Source organism: Phycodurus eques, chromosome 20, assembly GCF_024500275.1.
Source record: "Phycodurus eques isolate BA_2022a chromosome 20, UOR_Pequ_1.1, whole genome shotgun sequence".
Taxonomy (NCBI): Eukaryota; Metazoa; Chordata; class Actinopteri; order Syngnathiformes; family Syngnathidae; genus Phycodurus; species Phycodurus eques.
The window spans coordinates 2,921,740-2,939,962 of NC_084544.1; the positions used below are offsets into that span (position 1 = coordinate 2,921,740).

General features: G+C 40.4%; 3 protein-coding genes across 3 annotated transcripts; all 3 read right to left on the reverse strand.

The window, feature by feature from the left end:
* Nucleotides 1-229: 229 nt before the first annotated feature.
* On the reverse strand, nt 230-7,492 carry rrm2b (ribonucleotide reductase M2 b). Its single transcript, XM_061664471.1, has 9 exons — nt 6,517-7,492; nt 5,747-5,896; nt 5,568-5,684; nt 3,863-3,996; nt 3,285-3,379; nt 1,975-2,108; nt 1,807-1,911; nt 1,606-1,719; nt 230-1,073 (listed from the first exon to the last, which is right to left on the reverse strand). Exons 1-9 carry the CDS (start codon nt 6,583-6,585, stop codon nt 921-923), a joined length of 1,071 nt encoding a protein of 356 aa, XP_061520455.1. The 5' UTR covers nt 6,586-7,492; the 3' UTR covers nt 230-920.
* Nucleotides 7,493-7,596: 104 nt separating this feature from the next.
* On the reverse strand, nt 7,597-11,386 carry LOC133395512 (nuclear transport factor 2-like). Its single transcript, XM_061664472.1, has 5 exons — nt 11,289-11,386; nt 9,108-9,225; nt 8,954-9,025; nt 8,221-8,319; nt 7,597-7,847 (listed from the first exon to the last, which is right to left on the reverse strand). Exons 2-5 carry the CDS (start codon nt 9,213-9,215, stop codon nt 7,722-7,724), a joined length of 405 nt encoding a protein of 134 aa, XP_061520456.1. The 5' UTR covers nt 9,216-9,225; nt 11,289-11,386; the 3' UTR covers nt 7,597-7,721.
* Nucleotides 11,387-11,851: 465 nt separating this feature from the next.
* On the reverse strand, nt 11,852-16,119 carry bloc1s4 (biogenesis of lysosomal organelles complex-1, subunit 4, cappuccino). Its single transcript, XM_061664289.1, has 5 exons — nt 15,707-16,119; nt 14,157-14,228; nt 13,982-14,083; nt 13,010-13,144; nt 11,852-12,551 (listed from the first exon to the last, which is right to left on the reverse strand). Exons 1-5 carry the CDS (start codon nt 16,037-16,039, stop codon nt 12,444-12,446), a joined length of 750 nt encoding a protein of 249 aa, XP_061520273.1. The 5' UTR covers nt 16,040-16,119; the 3' UTR covers nt 11,852-12,443.
* Between the last annotated feature and the right edge of the window lie 2,104 nt (nt 16,120-18,223).

Genomic DNA, 18,223 nt, shown 5'->3' on the forward strand with positions numbered 1-18,223 from the left:
AAAGTAATTATTAATGAGGATGCTTTTTGTATCTACATATATATATATATATATATATATATATATAATAAAAACAATTATTAGCTCATTAATTATATGAGTTTGCATTTGTATTTATCTGTATGTATTTGGTAGAATTTCTTCACGAACATTTCATAAATTAAAAATATTTGAATAAAATAAAAATAAAAAATTACACCATGTGCCTGAGCAGACATCATCCAAAAAGCACAATATCATGGAACCTGATTTATTTAATGGAAATATCTCATAGCTTGTGAAACAAACAAACACAAAAATACATTTTATATTTAAGTAACTGTTTACTGTAGCAATACATGGCAGTTTTATATCAACTGTATGTTATACTGCAAAATAATTTATATAATTAAAAAATATTTTGGTCATAATATAATTGTTATTGAGTCAAAGTACAGACAAGGATTCCATTTTGCGGAAGATTTTTAGTTTGCATCAACAACGAAAACAAGATAAAACCACGACTGTTGATGCTATAAAATACACTCTTTATACGGGTACAAAACCCTAAAGCCATTTTTTAAAATAAAGTTCTTAGGTTGGAGGTGCAAATCCCACATCCAGCTTTCCTATGTGGCGTTTGCATGTTGGACGTAGTACCCGCAGAAATCTCACGCAAGCACGGGGATTGCGTGGGATTTGCGCGACACATTCCAAAAACAGGTTAGCGAAAATGGATGGATGGTCATAGAAGAATGACATATTTCTTATAGTTTTGCTAAAATGGGTGGAAATGTAAGTCCCTGTAGATGAATGTACTAAATGGTATTACTGACTGTATACAGTACTATAAAATGCTGATGGTTTGGTTTGTTTGGTATTTGTGAGACTGAATTCATGAATAAAATGTATATATATATTTTTAAAACAACACCGTAACTTCAGAAATCAGCATCCAGAGTGAACTTGCAGTCAGTCATGCTGGCCATGACTCCGAATCTCTGGTACTCTCCCACTCGCTTCTCGAAGAAATTGGTCTTCCCCTCCAGCGAAATGGACTCCATGAAGTCGAACGGATTCTCAGACATGTAAACCTCAAATAAAAAAGGTTTAAAAACCTCAATTAACATTTATGGTCATGAATGTTTACCAAATATACTTGTTGGTCAAACGCTCGAGTTAAACGCTGAGCCCATTTTAATTCTGTTGCTGACCAAAACAGCAGCATCCAAAAGGTTTCTGAGATGAATTAAACTGTGGAGTATTGGGACTAAGTTATTGTTTTTAATTCTGGTCAGCAGTAGACAATGACTTTCTGCTACACGGAAGTAGCCTGACACCTATTCAATTCAATCTTATAAACCATTAACGTGATCAGTGTCTTCACATAGATGAATATCATTAATTATTAATCATATCATATAATAATAACACAATTAAAGGCAAGTTCAGAAAATTTGTTATTTCAAAAGTGTCTATCAAACTGGTCTCCCTTCACATTAATCAGTACCCAAGAAGTAGCTCTCAGTTTCCAAAAGGTTGGTGACCCCTGCTATCGATCATCCCTGACAGTACAAACATGATGGAAAGGTCCATACAGTGACTTGATTGATCTGTCAGAATTACCTTGGCGAGTCCCAAGTCAGTGAGGAGGCGGTCAGCCACAAACTCGATGTATTGCTTCATCAGGGAAGAGTTAATTCCGATCAGATCCACCGGTAAGGCCTCAGTCAAAAACTCCTGACATGACAAAATCAGACGTTATTATTGAGGATTATTTATTAGTGTATGATGGCCCATTGGCAAAAGACGCTTAAAATAGCCGACCTGCTCGATGCTAACGGCCTTGGTAATGATGTCCTTCACCCGGTCCTCTGAGGGCTTCTTCAACAGGTAACTGTACAGCAGACAGGCAAAGTTGCAGTGCAATCCCTAAAGAAGAAAAATATATTTTTGCTGTCACGTTATGGCGTCTCTTTTCAACAACCATCTTACCTCGTCGCGGCTGATGAGCTCGTTGGAGTAGGTGAGGCCGGGCATGAGGCCTCTTTTCTTCAACCAGTAGATGGCGGCGAAGGAGCCGGAGAAAAAGATGCCCTCCACCGCCACGAAGGCCACCAGTCGCTCGGCTGCGAGCACAAAAGGACACACTCATCAAAAGTAGTGGGAAGTAAGAAAGAACAAATACTTTGTTACTGTACTGTCGAGGGTTGCGGTATTCCGGGTGAATGTGATTTGTGTAATATCAGTGGCGTCACTAGGTTTTGACATTTGGCGTGGCTTATCCCCCACCTTCAAAAATTGTGTCGAGGGGGGTTCGGTTTGCTGACAGAAAATAATTTTGGCCCAAACCGTAATTGCCAGCCATATTTGTTTAGGGTGGCTGGAGATTCCTTTTTTTTGTGTGTGTGGGGGGGGGGGGGGGGGGGGCCTTGGACTATGAACCTACACCATTAACACATATTAGCAAATATTTTTGTGGGGACCTGAGTAGTTTTTAAGGGGGCTGAAGCAATGCATTTTGAAAACAGATATCTGTATAGCAGAACCTCAGTTTATGAGTAACGTGACTTTTGTTTTAAGATACTAGTGGTTGCTCGGCTGCTTTTTTTGTTTTTCTACATCGTGGCTGCAAACTTCCAAACAAGCAGCAGGTAGCAGAAGAGTTATTCAGTTTTTACAGTCAAACTAAACACAAAACAAAGAAAATTACTCGTATTTAACCGAACCACCTAACCAACGCAAGTGCGCTAGCTTAATCCTAACCCACTATGCAAAACACTATCACAGAAAATCAATATTTGAACAATACTCAAACATATATTCTTCATCCTCTGCCAAAAATGACTAATATTACTGCAGTTTACCGAGTCAGTTGTGAAACTCTCCGTGCATTATGTGTAGCTGGATTATACTGCCCCCCTGGTGGCTGAGGTACACACTGCAAGGAGCACAATGTTAATGGTGATGGCAGCATGAAATCATGATGCACAAACGCTTTAATGCTTTGTATTCTATTACGTTAATACTGTTTATTTTATTCAATACAATACTGTAGAGTGCCATTTTTCTTACTAAATATGCATTACAAGATTTCTATTGGTGTTTTTTGTGGGTCTGGAATGCATTAATGGAATTTCCATTCATTTCATGAGCGCCAAGTTATCGAAACAGGTCTTGTATGTAGTTACCAGTAAAAAATCATTTTCACTTTTGTACTTAAGTACATTTCAGAGTCTTAACTTTTTCCCCCCACATTTACGTAAGTACAAGAGTTGAATGAGCACTTGAAAGTCCTTCCTCACCAAATGTGGACTGGCTGTCGTTGATCCACTGGAGCGCCCAGTCGGCCTTGCGCCTCACGCACGGTAGCGTTTGGATGGCGTTAAAGAGATAGTCCCTGGAAATACAACAGACACGGTAAATAATTGGATGTTCACCCAAAATGGTTGCCGTAGGTAGCACTTCCTGCTCTGTGGTTATAATGACACAACTTTCCTCTTTGCCATCACTGGTAGCCTCTGTGGTGGCGTCACAAAAAAGCCATAGAAAACGCAATTCCACGTGCTGATTAAGTCCACCAAATTGACATCCCATGTGACTTCACCTCAAGGGCTACCTCTAAAATTTGTTTTTTCTTCAGCTTTTGTGTGTGACTCCATCACAGTATAGTGATTCACTTATTGTTTGACATGTGCATGAGTTAAGAAAGTCGCTCCAGGTGCTGCAACCACAAAACATTCAGTAAAGTTGGAGGACGCATCCTGATATAAACAGGTGCACGGCTAAAAATGGTTCCTACTTCCGAGCTACCGTTGCTCACAGGATGTTGAGCCGTTGATGTACTTTTACGGAGGAAAAAACTGAATCGAGAGTAGCGGACCTTTCCTTCAGGTCCCGTATGTAGGTGTTGATGAGCATGCTGTACATCTCCGAGTGCACCGTCTCCATCAGGATCTGGAAGCTATAGAAGGATCGCACCTCGGGGACCTGAACCTCCTGACAGAACCTCTGTACCTGGTTCAACACACACAACAAGTAGAACAATAAAATAATTCACGTCACTATACAGTGGTAATTTGAGATACGACTAATTTCCCCCCGAAAAATAACAATTATTGTAATGTGTATTTTAATGAGGACAAACACTTCATAATATATATACTAAAATATACGGTAATGACAGTTGCAATGAACATAAACTGTTCATTGAGACCTAACTCCTCTGGGTTCATCAGTACAGCAATAATATTAGTAGTTGTGGGATTAAGAATATATGCCTTTGAGTACTGTTGCATGAACGCATGCATGCATGCATGTGTTCTAGCAACCTTTATGTTCAGATATCTGTTGCCTCATGGGTAGATGCTAATTGTTAGCCTGTGTGTCTAGTTTCCCATTGTATATTAGCATTCATCTCCATAAATAAAACGTTATTCAAAAATCAAACTACTCACTTTTTAAAACAAATACTTTTACTTCCAACACTTAAGTTCATGTAATATAAAAAATACTTTTGATAATTAAGGACAGCAAATGTCAGATCATTTAAGACTTTCACTCAACTAATATTCTATAACGGCTAACAAAGTATTTTTCTGTTAATGGTCCCATGCCATTAAAATCCATTTTTTCTACTGTTTTATGCAAAACACAGGTCAAAATAAGTCTGTAAAATTATAAACGTTTGAGATCTATACGGTTTGTCGATTGAATGCAAAAGGCAATAAACGGCATAAGGCTTGCAAAACGACAGGATTTGAAATCGCCGTCGATGTTGTGAGGTAGTTTCGTCAATTCAGATTGAAGTACGTGCCCACCCAGTCAGCTCAGCAGAACGGCAACACAGCATTCCCAGGTTTTAAACGTGAGTCTCAGCCGCTGCCAAGCCATACAAATAGTCTATAAACTATAAATGTCTTGTTTTACAACAACACTTAACTATATTTACAATGTAACTTTAGATGAACTAGTGTAGCTTGCTGTCACTGTCGTCAAAATGTGTGCGAGCATTGAACGTAACGTTCACGTGAATGGGAGTGGATGACGAGCCTACCCTCAAAATATCCCCCTCTCTTTTTATCCTCAATTAGTGGGCCAACAATCCAACTCTAAGTGAACTGTGCTTCACAAAGATAGGAAGACCCCACATAGAAGGATCCAAACATGACGACGCTATGAATGCTTGGCCGCCACGAGCCACAAGACGCCAAGATATCCCAAAGGACCAATTGGACCAAAGCTATTTTCCAAATTATAAATAAGAACAACAGCAATCAGAGAAAAACTTTATTTACATATTGAATATTATCTTAAAATAATAGAACATTATAATCAGAGATGCTAATCGCAAACCGGTTCTTTTTGAGAACCCGTTACCAGCAAGTAGATTCCCAGGAATCATTGTTTTCAGCTGGTGAGGCCGCTTAAAGTGCCTTGTTCTCGTATGATAAGGAATGAGGTGAATGATTCCCAACACAGCGACTCAGCTCATTCCCGACTCTCTAAATCACGAATCCCTACCCTGACGGGATGTATTTGTGGGAGGCGTTTATCCCTCCACAGTACAACATTATACTTAACCTCACCAGGTTCTCGTTCACGATGCCGTCGCTGGCAGCAAAGAAGGCCAGGACGTGCGAGATGAAATGCTTCTCGTCGGGTTTGAGTCGGTCCCAGTGCGGCAGGTCTTTTGAGAGATCCACCTGAAAGATGCCGGTTGACGATAGCAAGTTGTGGGATAAAATTTATTAAAAAGCACACGTACCTCTTCCACCGTCCAGAAGGACGCCTGGGCCTGCTTGTACATCTTCCAAACTTCTGGATACTGGATGGGGAAAATGACGAAGCGTCGGGGGTTCTCTTGGAGCAGAGGCTCATCCTCCTGGCAGTCTCCATCTTTGTCTTTTATGCCATTCTATGAATAAAAAGAAATTAAAAAAAGACTATTTCATTACGTTTCTGTGTAACATTGACAATTCTAAGACATTATTGTATGTTCAAACAGGCTTTTGTTAACTCAAACTGTTGCAATGTTATTGGTCGCTTCTGTTGCAGTTAGATGGGTCTCAATTGAGGAAAATAAATACCTCTCCTGAAATAAACACCTACTTGAGCTCGCGCCATATATACTTCAAACAGTAGAACATCTACTTAATACAATAAATATAAAGGTCAATGGGGCATCACCACTTTTTGGTGAAATGGGGAAGTCTCAAAGGCACCTTATATGGTCATTATGACAAATGAAATGCTTTACAACATTTTCGTCCAAGTATGTTTACTTTTGAAATTAACAATGATTAGATATATACACTGCGGTCGCCCAACGGACAATGCAAAAAGGATGAACGGACACAATTCAGCCGACTTGAAGAACAAACGATAACATTTGAGCTGCTATTTAAGCACACTGCAGTCCATTTTTTGTAAGATTTAACCGGAATTTGCAGGTGTTGGTCTTCCAGTATGCCGCTTGCTAGCTAGCGTTAGCATAGACCGCTAATGAAGACTTGTGAACGACGTTTATCGTCTTACCATTTCTTCGCGAAGGTTGTCCCTCAAACGGTCCATGTTTTCACACCTTCTCCCCGGCGTCGGTGTCATCCCAACCGCCTGGAGTCGACGGGATAGGTTTCAGAAGGTTTTTGCTGCTGTTTATTCCGTTGAGACATTTAAAGGGACATCCTTTGACAGAGGCAAGTGGTGAGTACACTGGCGCCTCTTGGTGGCAAGTCGTCACATTGCATGTCTCGGCCGAACACATTAGGCGCGCTACAACGCGTCACTACTGAATGCAGGGAGTCCTCGGTTTACAACGGTTAGGACGTACGTACAAATTCGGGTTACGTCATCACCTACAAAAATAGAATTGCGTCGAAAACCAAGGACCCCTTCATGTACATTTAAAAACTTGTCGCTTAATGAAATGATAAAAATGATCAAAACACTATTCAGGCAATTTAGTGGTACACAATGCAAAACAATACATTATTTTACTTAGTGACCTGTCCTGTTATATTGCGGGTCAGATTGACCCGATTTTAAATTTTAAAATCATACACAAAAGTATATTTCATTTTCATTAAACCCTCCTGTTCAGGAAGTGCAGGTAAAATGGACCAATTTCCAGTGTAAAAAAAAAAAAAAAAGAATTTTTTTTTTTTTTTAAATGTACAAAAACATACTTTGGCATAAATTTATTCTTTTCCTCTTATTATATATTTATACCTTTTTTGTAATTATTTGTATTCGAATGACTAAACATGCAACAGGTCACATTGATTTATGAACATTTATGCCAAAGGAATATATATATGGTCAGTGAATTCTGTCAATCATTGGTCCTCAACTTTTTCACCAAGGACCAATTACATGCACAACAAACAGTGAGAAAATTATGACAAGGTGTTAAACTGCACCTTGAGGGATTGTCCTAAGTACAATCATATATACTATATACTAACATTGGTAGTTTTTCCAAAACTAAAATATCTGTAAAACTTTTCTTTGATCTTGGTGGTTGAGGACCTCCAGCGTAAATGTCCAATTTTACTCAACCACAATACAGTTAGAATTCCAACAAACAAACAAAAAAGAACACACACGAGACTGCAGTAGTCTGAAAAAAAAAATTTGTTTTTGTTAACTCTTCGTGAAAACTATGACATGACATACGAAGAGGATGGGATGAACAAGTGGGCGGGGGAAAACACTGAGGGACTTGTTTGAAGGCTTGTCCGCTATTGCGACTCCACGGGTATGTTGTGTAAACCCAGGCGGAACACGTCGTTCGTGCACACCCAGTTGCCGTTCAGCGGCTTCAGCATGAACACTTGGTGGAAGGCCAACGGTAAATCGTTGTCAGCCTGTCGGGTAATCAAACAATTACATGAGGAAAAATAAACACATTCCTCAAAGAGAAGCCAACCCCAACAATGGGTGGAAAAGAAAAAGCTAGTGTGTGTAATGATGTCACTTCATACACACTATTGTTTAAAAGTTGATATTGAAGGGTCGTTTACTTAAAACAAATAAACACCTCTCGCCAAATAAACAAAAGGGAGTAAGTGTAGTTGCATCAGTTAAACTATACTATTGTTCACTCAGCAACAGTTCTAATTTATGTCATCTGTCATTCTCTTTTAATTCACATTTGGGGCTGCTAGTATACTATTACAATAGTTTTTTTTTCTTTTCAAAGACTAAGCACTATTAGAGGATACACAGGGTGCTGCTTACCTTTAACTGTCCAAACACCATGACGAGGATGCTTTTGTCGAATGTGGGCTGGATATCGTGGTCTGTGATAATGTGCTTAATTTGCTGGAACGGCATGCCCTGCGTGGTTCAAAACACAATTATCTTAACATGAAGAGTTCAAACGCAAAAGCAGACATCTCCCCGCAAATAATGCAGTAAAAAAACAAACAAAAAAAACAAAAATTGTATTGCAATATCTTTCAAAGAGGCCGATGTTATTTCTTCACAATGTCAGACAACTCAAAATAAAAGTTCAAAATGTTCATAATACAATAAAGTTACACTGAAATGGTCAGTATTATGCTTTGTGAATACAAACGTACATCAGGTGAGTGTACACGAAGCACAATCTATTGAACTAAGCATTAACCTCAACTTAAATTTACTTAAACCTCATTCACTGCCAGCCCTCCCAGTTAACATGGATATTTAACTTCAAAAGCCGTCTATGGCAGCGGATGAGTTTTAAAAGTGCTACAGCAAAAAGGGCCCTTTTTTTCATCCAGGGCAAAAGGGCAGGCGCTGGAGCACCCCCTAGTGGCTATGTGTGCACAGGCCTGGCCTGTGCAGTGCATAACATTTCAACAATGTCACCAAAAGGATGACAAATTTTCCTTTAGGTTCTATTGCATTTGTCTTGAAAGGGTGAGTAATTACGTGTCGGGAGTAGTTTTACTTTATTTGTCTATGACAGAACGCGCGCAATACTTACAGTCAGTTTTCCGGCAATGGCTTCTCTCCCACTGAAGAGGGTTCCTTCCCATGTCAGAGTAGCACCTTCAGCCTAAGAAATGACAAACAATATAAATAAAGTTACACAATTGACTACTGACACACTGCAAGCAATATTAACTGAGCAAACTCACATAAAGGTTAACCAGTTCCATCCTGTTGGTGTTATCAAACTGGTTGTAGTACCACTGCACAAAGTCTTCGCCAACTTTTTGAAAATAGTCATTGTCGCACCACTGCATGATTGACACCCTGGAAATACAAAATGGAGGGGGATTTGATTAAAAAAAGTAGTCATTATCACAGTTTATTAATGCAGCTTAATCAGAGAGGCGCGTAAACAAATGCTTATCTCCACAAAATAACTGAAAGTGGAGACAATACTGTACTATACTATTTGTATAGTTGCGCTACAAACGAACCCATATAAATGCAATCTTGGGATAAAGCGATGCTGACATCCGCAGAGTCAGGTTCCAGTCAACTAAGGTGTACCACACAGCTCTGTACTTGGACAGCTTCACTAGTTAACTGCCTGCATGACGCAAGAACCTGGATGACATTAAACCTACTCAAATTCAACACCAATTAAACAGAGCTCATAGCTGTGGCTGCTGAGGTACCGCTCAAGGTTGGCGACATCTCCATCAAAACAACAGAAGCTACCCTTATCCTGAAGCTTGCAACCTTACTTTTATTCTGGACATCAAGCTATCCAAATTTCATTCCAGTTCCAAATTTATCACCTTAAAAACATTGCCAGACTCTGCCCACCACTCACTGAATTTCTCACCCAGACCCTCATCCATGCCCACTTCTCGTCTCGTATGACAGGAAGTTCTCCAAAGACATTTGTTTTCCCACTAATGTTTTTTCTAGTTTGTAGGCTTACTGCTTTTATACAGTTACCGTGGCTTACGACAATTTTAATGTGTTAACTCAAATTACTTGACTATCAAATCCATATTCCCAGTTGAAATGACAAGCCGTAAGTCACATCAATATTGTGCACCGGTCCGTTGTGCTGTTAAAGTGGGTGTGGCCTAGTTAGTGAAAAATGGCCGGTTATTCTTTTTGAGTGTGTTACGTGACGAGAGTCTCTGCTAGGATGAAGGGGAGGGTGTACAGCAGTGAGGCCAGCCACGATGTGTACAGCTCAGTCAGTGGCACTGAAGAGACAACAGGAAGCAGAGCTGGAGGTGGCGGAAATGAAGATGTTGCGGTTCTCCTTAGGGGTGACCGGGTTGGATAGGATTAGAAATGACATTAGATGCTTCGGAGTAGTACGAGAGAGCAGACTTCGATTGTTACAAACACACCCAGAGGAGAGATAGTGAGTATATTGGTATAAGGACAATGAGGATGGAGCTGCTAGGGGTTGATAGATGTAGTGAGGGACGACATGAAGGCAGTTGGTGTGAGAGGAGGTTGTAGAAGATAGGCATGGCTGGAAAAGGATGACACGCTAGCTGCTTGCGTGTGTTCTTATTTTGTATTTGTGTTTTGACTGTTTGTACTGTTAAATAAAGGGCTGAAAGTACATTGGTGACTGTGGCACTACTCCCCCCCCCCCCCACACTTCACTTTAAAGCGTTATCTGGAGCTTGCCTGCAACAAGAAATTTTGCCTCATAAGACAAAGCAAAAAACAACCAACTGTTGGATCGTACCTCAAAAGACCTGTAAAGTGGGGCGGAAGTTGCAAAATTCCCAAGTTAAGGTCCCACTGTACAGTCGTCCCTCGCTATATTGCGGTTCACTTTTTCTATTGGATGAATAACTCACAAACTACTCAATAGGATAATATTTCAATGTGGTGTGTTGGAATTAAACCAGCAAATGTTACTGGCTAATTCACAGTACATATCTTAAGTATTATCCTGTTAATATCTGTGATGTGACATTTCCCATTTGACATGGTTGTCTGTCTATATCGGTGACAGGTCGAGTGGCTGGCGACCAGACCAGGGTGTAAGTACCCCGCCCCTCGCCCGAAGTCAGCTGGCATATAATATTGGCTCCAGCACACCCGCGACCCTCATGAGGATAAGCAGCAATGAAGATGCTGGATCGATGGAGTTGTTTAGCCTCACTGGGTCCCTTAAAAGGTGCGACATAGAGCTAAGGAATTATCATGAAGCAGCGCTAAAAACAAGCCCAAACTCTTAGCACCAGATGCTAACTCATGCACACAGTTAGCTTACATTTGACGTTCCCCCATTTAGCCACAAACTAACACCTAAAATACACCCATTTCGATTACATAAAGCAAGTCTTAATAAAGAGTATGCTTTACCAAACTAGTGTGGTACTCACAAGTTTTAAGCTACTTTATTCGATAGCCGGCCGTGCCTGCATTGACGTGACGCGAGGAGTGTCGAGACAAATGGACGACTCCCGTTCACCTTTCAACCTGTGACGTCACACACGTATCAGCCAATGGGCAATACGTATAGAGGTTCACGCGCGCTTTAATGCCCACTGATTCGCCCCACCTCACAAAAGGTCAAAGTGTTAAAAATTGATGTGATTGGGCGGATGTGTTCTTGGCCCGCCCACACTACTGGAAACTACATAGCCCACGATGCATTGCGCTTTCGTGTTCTCGGGTTTGGTGTCGACTCGTGATCAATGTAAATTAATTACAAAATTGACCATAAAAGAAGCTTCTGGTCTTGTTCACTTTCGAGGAACCGTTCGTGTATGTAGCTGCTGCCATAGCAACAGCGTGGCACGCTAGTGGTATTCTGCGCATGCGCAACCGTGATTCTCCGATCTGATTGGTCTACATTGACTGGGAACTCACTCTAGTTTCGTTTAAGCGTCGAACATGTAAAGGCTTGATAAAGCGACACACACACACACAAGGGCCCATTCAATAACATATAAAACTTTAATAATCACGGTCGAAAATGTGACCAAAACAAACCTGCAACGTCTTATTTTATTAATCTGACATTGCGATAAACAATGACGGTGACGTCTCACCCATCAGGTCCACTTGTCTTGCTAAAAATGGTCAGGCACAGTTTCAATATTAAGCCAAACTTAGGTTAAAGTCAATGTGCTTTTTTATGACAAATACACAGCCAGTAAGAAACAAGAAGCTAGAAATACGGTTAGTATTTTTAAATGGAAGACATTTAATACTTGGTCCATATTGCTTGCGGTGATTGACTAGACTGATTGGAAACTGACTTACAACAGCATGCAGACTTTTTATTTTTTAAACAAACAACAAACTGTACAAAAAAAATCTTGGGTTGGAAGATGTGTCCGGCTTGTTACAAAGCTAACAACCAGCAGAAAAACAAGACCGTTCAGGCACTTTTTAAAAAATAAAATCACATTATTATTTGTTTGTCGCTACAGTTCAGTGTCACCTCACGGCCTCCTGTGAATTACTGGCGAGAGAGAGTCAGCTATTGCTTGGCTGAGGACGTTGGTGCTGTCTATACGCTCTGCGTTGCGTCACTGCTCGGTCTGCTGCGATGTAACGATGTAGTTGTCCGTGCAGAACACTTGGGGGATTTCTTGATGCTGCTGATGTGGTGCTGTTCTTCGTGGGGTGTTTGGTTTCTATGACAGTCAAAATAAATAAATAAATAAATAAAAAATTATATATATACACGCACACTGCAGAACATGTACAAAAACATTATCCTAAAGGTGGTCTATAGCTATAGGTATACAGTGGACTCTGGCTATTCGCTGGGGACAGGGACTGGGCCGGACCGCAAATAGCGAAACTCCGCGGTTAATTGACGCCCATTATAACGGCATTGGAATTTTGTTGTTTTTAAGTCCCCCAAAATCTTGAATAAGCAGGGTTAAACCAGAAATAAGCGTTTTCAGGGTTGGTTCCCCCGCAAAAAACTAAAAACATTGGAATCGGTAAATTGAAAAAGATACTTCATGACCAGTAAACAAGAACCTAAAACTCCTGGGATCAGGACAGCAAATTGTGAATAAGGCACATCTTTAAGCTACAGGGGTTAATTTTATGGTGCTAATATTTCCAGCTGAGCAAACCTCACGTTTAAAAAGCCCGACACGCTCATTGTGCGGAGAATCTTCTTGAAGGCGCCCGGTAGCGTGGACAGATCTCCTTCTGCCTGACTCAACTGCATCTCCATGGCGCCGACATTAGCTCCCACCATCTTGACAAAGCCCTGCAAGCACACGTCAATACCGGAACATTGTATTGAGATCGATATACAGAAAGAAAAAAACAAAAGCTAAAAGTGAGTTAAACAAGGTCTCTAATCGATTATCAAAAAAGTTGTCGATTAATTGTTTCACCTTTGAGATGTAAAAACAATAACAGTCAGATGATTTGCGTCGTGTTATTTTAAGTTTCTTAGATGTTGAGGAAGTGTAAAAGAAATTAACCATTTTAAAAAAACAACAACAATACACACTACCTTAACTTTGATAACAAGTGACGACGTGTACTGTGACGTTGGAATCTTAATACTTTGCGTATTATAAAATATATATCTTACGTTGGATATCAGGCAATCATTGCTGTGGTATATCAAACGCACATACATGTCACAAATGTCAGATTCTGCTGAGTACCACCATGCTAACGGCTATCTAGCCTTAAGGCTAATGTTAGGCAAAGTCAAGGTTGTTTTAGCTCAAGTACGCCACGTTAATTGAAACAGTTTTTTTTTTCTGCGCGTCTTCACAAAAAAGATGTTTTAATTGTGTAGGGATCGTAGTTGTTTTTGACGGCAATTTTGTCATCCTGTCGTGTCTTTGTCACTGAATCCAAAGTTTCTTCACACTGTCAACATTTTACCCTTCAACGTAGCACGTCTAAAGAGATTGGAAAAATTATAACAGTTATACAGAAAAAAAAAATAAACAACCAAACAAAAACAAGTCGGTCTATTAGTTTTTGTGTTTCAAGTCCATCTTATCTTCCCGATCTCAACTTCCAACATGGCGGAACACAAATACACGACAACTGCCATCGCTGGCTTTTTTTTGACATCGCTTACCTCTAATTTGTCGACACGTCTATAAAGTTCTCTCATTTCCTCAGACTTCTGCTGAATTTGAGGTAGGTTTTCGCTCACGATTTGTGACGTGTCGCTACGAATCTGCGGACAAAAACACAGATGACATGATACAACGGCCATCTGTAATGTCCGACCCGTAGTGCCACTCCTTTACCATATCCAGCATGCCGACAAACTCGTCCACTCTGGTCAGCATTTCCTCCAGGCTTTTCTCCAAGCACAGAATCTGGAGGAGGAATATTTAGCGTCAGACGAGTGACCAGACAAGCTTTGGATGAAATTCAATAAATCGGGCTTGAATTTTTGTCCAGGAAGACGCAAAAGCACACCCACAGGAGGGCCTTTGTCTTCACTTCCCATGAGTCAATGAGGCCATCGCTACACGTGCTCAGCCATCACACGCTTTCACTTAACATCGAGGATTGACACTGTGGTTTGTTCAATTATGTTTTCATATTTTTACAGAGCGTATCATGTAAACATTCACAGGACAGGGAGGAAAAAGCAAGTGAACCATTGGATTTAATAATTGGTTGACCCTCCTTTGGCAGCAATAACTTCCACCGAACGTTTCTTGTATTTGCGGATCAGACGTGCACAATGTTGGACCATTCCTCTTCATAAAACTGTTGCAGTTCAGCAAGATTCGTGGGATGTCTGGTTTGAATAGCTTTGTAGAGGTCATGTCACAGCATCTCAATTGGGTTTAAGTCAGGACTTTGACTGCGCTACTCCAGAAGACGTATTTTTGTCGACGGAAGCCGTTCTGTTGTTGATTTGTTTCTGTGTTTTGGATCATTGTCCTGTTTTCAACACCCATCCTCTTTTTAGCTCCGACTGTTGGACAGATGGCCTCAAGTTCTTCAGCAAAATATTGTGATAAACTTAATTCATTTTTCCATTGGTAATAGCAAGCTGTCCAGACCCGAAAGATAGTCAAGCACGTTCATGTCATTATGCTCCCTTCACAATGCTTCACAGTTGGTATCAAGTTTTAATGTTGGTGTTCTGTGCCATTTTTATTCCACATATGACGTTGTGTGTTCCACCCAAACAATTCAACTTTGGTTTCATCGGTAGACAGAATATTTTGCCAGTAATGCTGTGGAACGTCATAGCGCTCCTTAGCACACTTCAAAGGTGCAGCAATGTTTTTATGAGACGGCAACGGCTTCCTACTTGGTGTTCTCCCATGAACCCATTCTTGTTTAAAGGTTTACGCATGGTCGATTTGTCAAGAGATATTGGCATGTGCCAGATACTTCTTTAAATCTTTTCCTGACACTCTAGGGTTCTTTTTTTTTAACCTCAGTGAGCATTCTGTTGCTGTGCTCTTGCAGTCATTTTTTACAGCCAGTCCTTGGAAGAGAAGATATAGTGCTGAACTTGGTCCACTTGTTGCTAGGCAGAAGTCGTTCTCTTCTGCCTAGCAACAAGTAGTTGAACTAAGTCGTTCTCTTCCGCCTTGCAACACGTAACCGCGAAAATGTGTCACGTGATCAGAACCAACTGCAGCAAGCGAACGTCGCCGCATTAGCTTAACCTTTATTCCTGTGGTGACGTGTTATAACGACTCACGAGTTGTTTTGGTTAATACCAGAGAACAGAAAGTTAAAAATAAGCTATTACCTTATGTACTATAGTTTATTAGTGATTTTTCTTTTTTTAAAGCTAGCCAACTGTTTGTTTCTTTCAAACGGTTACCTCTTCTCCCGCTGTAGCCCTCACGTAGGAGGAGTACGAGAGGGCGGTGTGGACCAAGTCCTCGTCGTGACGTTCCGTGTCGTGTTGGGACGCCGCTGTTGCGGCGGCAGCCCCAGCTGCCGCTTCGTGAAGGCTCGGACTGAGCGACGGGACGACGTTGGCCACCGCGCCGAAGCTGGGGCTCTGCGACACGGTGCCGCTGCTGAGGATGTCGCTGACCATCGACAGGCTGCTGGCGCTCTGCGACACAATGCCGCTGTCCCGGCTGATCTCGGCGCTCGACTCCTCCAGCGGGGACAGGAGTCCCACGCGGTCCACGCGACGGTGGTCCATGTCGCCTGACTCACTGGAGGAGAGGTGAGGTGAATGGGTGCTGCTAAGCTACAACCGTGTTTGGCTAGTCAGCTGACTGGGTCACGTGATTGGGACGGCGTCTCGCGAGGGTTAAAATACGTGAAAGAGCAATCACGTGAAATCAACAAATGCAGTAGTCCTTCGTTTATAAATAGAGGAAAAGTGACCGTATATTTATTTGATTTGATTTATATATATATATATATATATTTATATTTATATATACACTTTACAACCTTCCCCCAAGTTACATCATTTCCCAAATATGACAATGTCAAAATGGTGAGTCTGTTTGGAATGGCCACTTCAACCTGATTACAAACCCACTCAGAATCAGAAAATTCGGTGATGGCTTCCAGATAATTTTTTTTTGTGCGTCGGGAAAATAATAGCCTGTTTGGATCTCATTTTTGTGTGATAACACCTATAGAAAATCTGGCAAAAAAATCCTTCACATTAGAGTAAAACAGGATAACTTCATAATTTCTTAAAATATATTATTGAGCATTTAAAAAAAGACTTAAATAGTGCAAATGGAACATTATTCGTGAGAAGAGCAATGTGGGCATTGGAATAGTTCATGTACTTTAGTAATCAATTGCTTTTTCATGAATTTATTTGTTATGGAGGATTTTAAAGGTGTTTGATGCTCTCATTCTATGTTTATTTCCACAAATATGTCTGCCATTTGTCACATTAATACGTATAAACACTATCCGGTTCGGGGCCGTAGAATATTTTTTGAATCGATTATTCAACCGATCAGCCCATTGATTACCACCACCCTGGCGAAAAAGGCACAACAACGCCTCCACTTTCTACGTTGGATGAAGAGAGTCTCCCTACCCCCTTCCATCCTGACCACCTTCTGCAGAAGCACCATTGACAGTTTGCTGAGCAGCTGCGTCTCTGTGTGGTTTGGAGCTGCGAGAGTAACGAAATTTCATCGAATATGTGCAGTGACAGGTGTGTTTATAGAATGACAATAAAGCAAGTCTGAGTCTATTTTTCATGTGACAGTTGTAATAGTGTTTAGGAGGAAGCTTGAAAAAGTCCCAAGAACTGTGTTTCCATCACATTTTCACAGGTTCCCACAGAAATGGGGGAATCTTGAAACTGTAAAAGAGTCCAAGTCATGTACGTATTTGTATCCAACAATGTTCATGGAGGAGTTTGAAACAGTTCCAAGAACTGCTTGTGTTCCAACCTCAATTCATGGCAGTGACAGTGTGTTCGACAGGCTATTAATACAATCTGAAAAGATTTGTAGTTCATAATTTGATATAGTTAGTATGAGGATATTCTTGGTGCGGATCAAAATTTGCCCAGAACATACGTGTGCATGGAGAATGAACAGTATGTAAAAATAAATACAAAACATTATTAGCTAATTTTTATACTTGGTACTACTGTAAAAAAAAAAATTGATCTGCATCCAATTTTCATTTAACGCTCCCTTGTCCTGCAGGTGTAAAAATAATTAACCGCTGTCAAACTGAAGTACAAGGTATAAAAATGTCAACCATTGTTAGTATTAAAAATGGAAAAACAAAAGTTGGTGTAGCATGATTTATCACATTTGATAAATTATGCAAGTGTAAAAATAAGTTAATCATTTCATATTTTTTTCTTAGTTGTAGCTATATTTGTCCACAATAAAACTAGTTTATTAGGTTATTTTGACTTTTTCATTTTTGTGAAAGAATTGCAGTTAGTTTGACCCAGCAGATGGCAGCCTTGATCCTTGAATAGCAAAGGCAAACACCAGTTATATAAGATACATATACTTTAAATTGAAATGAATTCAATGGAGATTAGTGTATGGTGTGAAGTGTTAACATAGCATACCTTTTGATCATGCTCAATAATACAGGCTTGAAGTGAGTTTTCTCTCATTTCTTAGCTTTGTTTTTCCATTGTCCCATCAAAAAATCTCTCCCAAAGCATTCACTTTACATGTGAGGAACCTTTATTTTATACAAAGTGATAGGGAAAAAGGTTCCCCAGCTTTGTTTTCGTATTAAGCAAAGGTGGTAGAGAAAGAAACTGCTAGTACTGAGTGCGACAAGTGGGTCCATATTGGCAGTCCACTGATTGACTGTGCAGTCTAAAGTGGATCACTTTGGCCTTGTTGGGTGATTTATTCTCCTTTTGGACATTGTG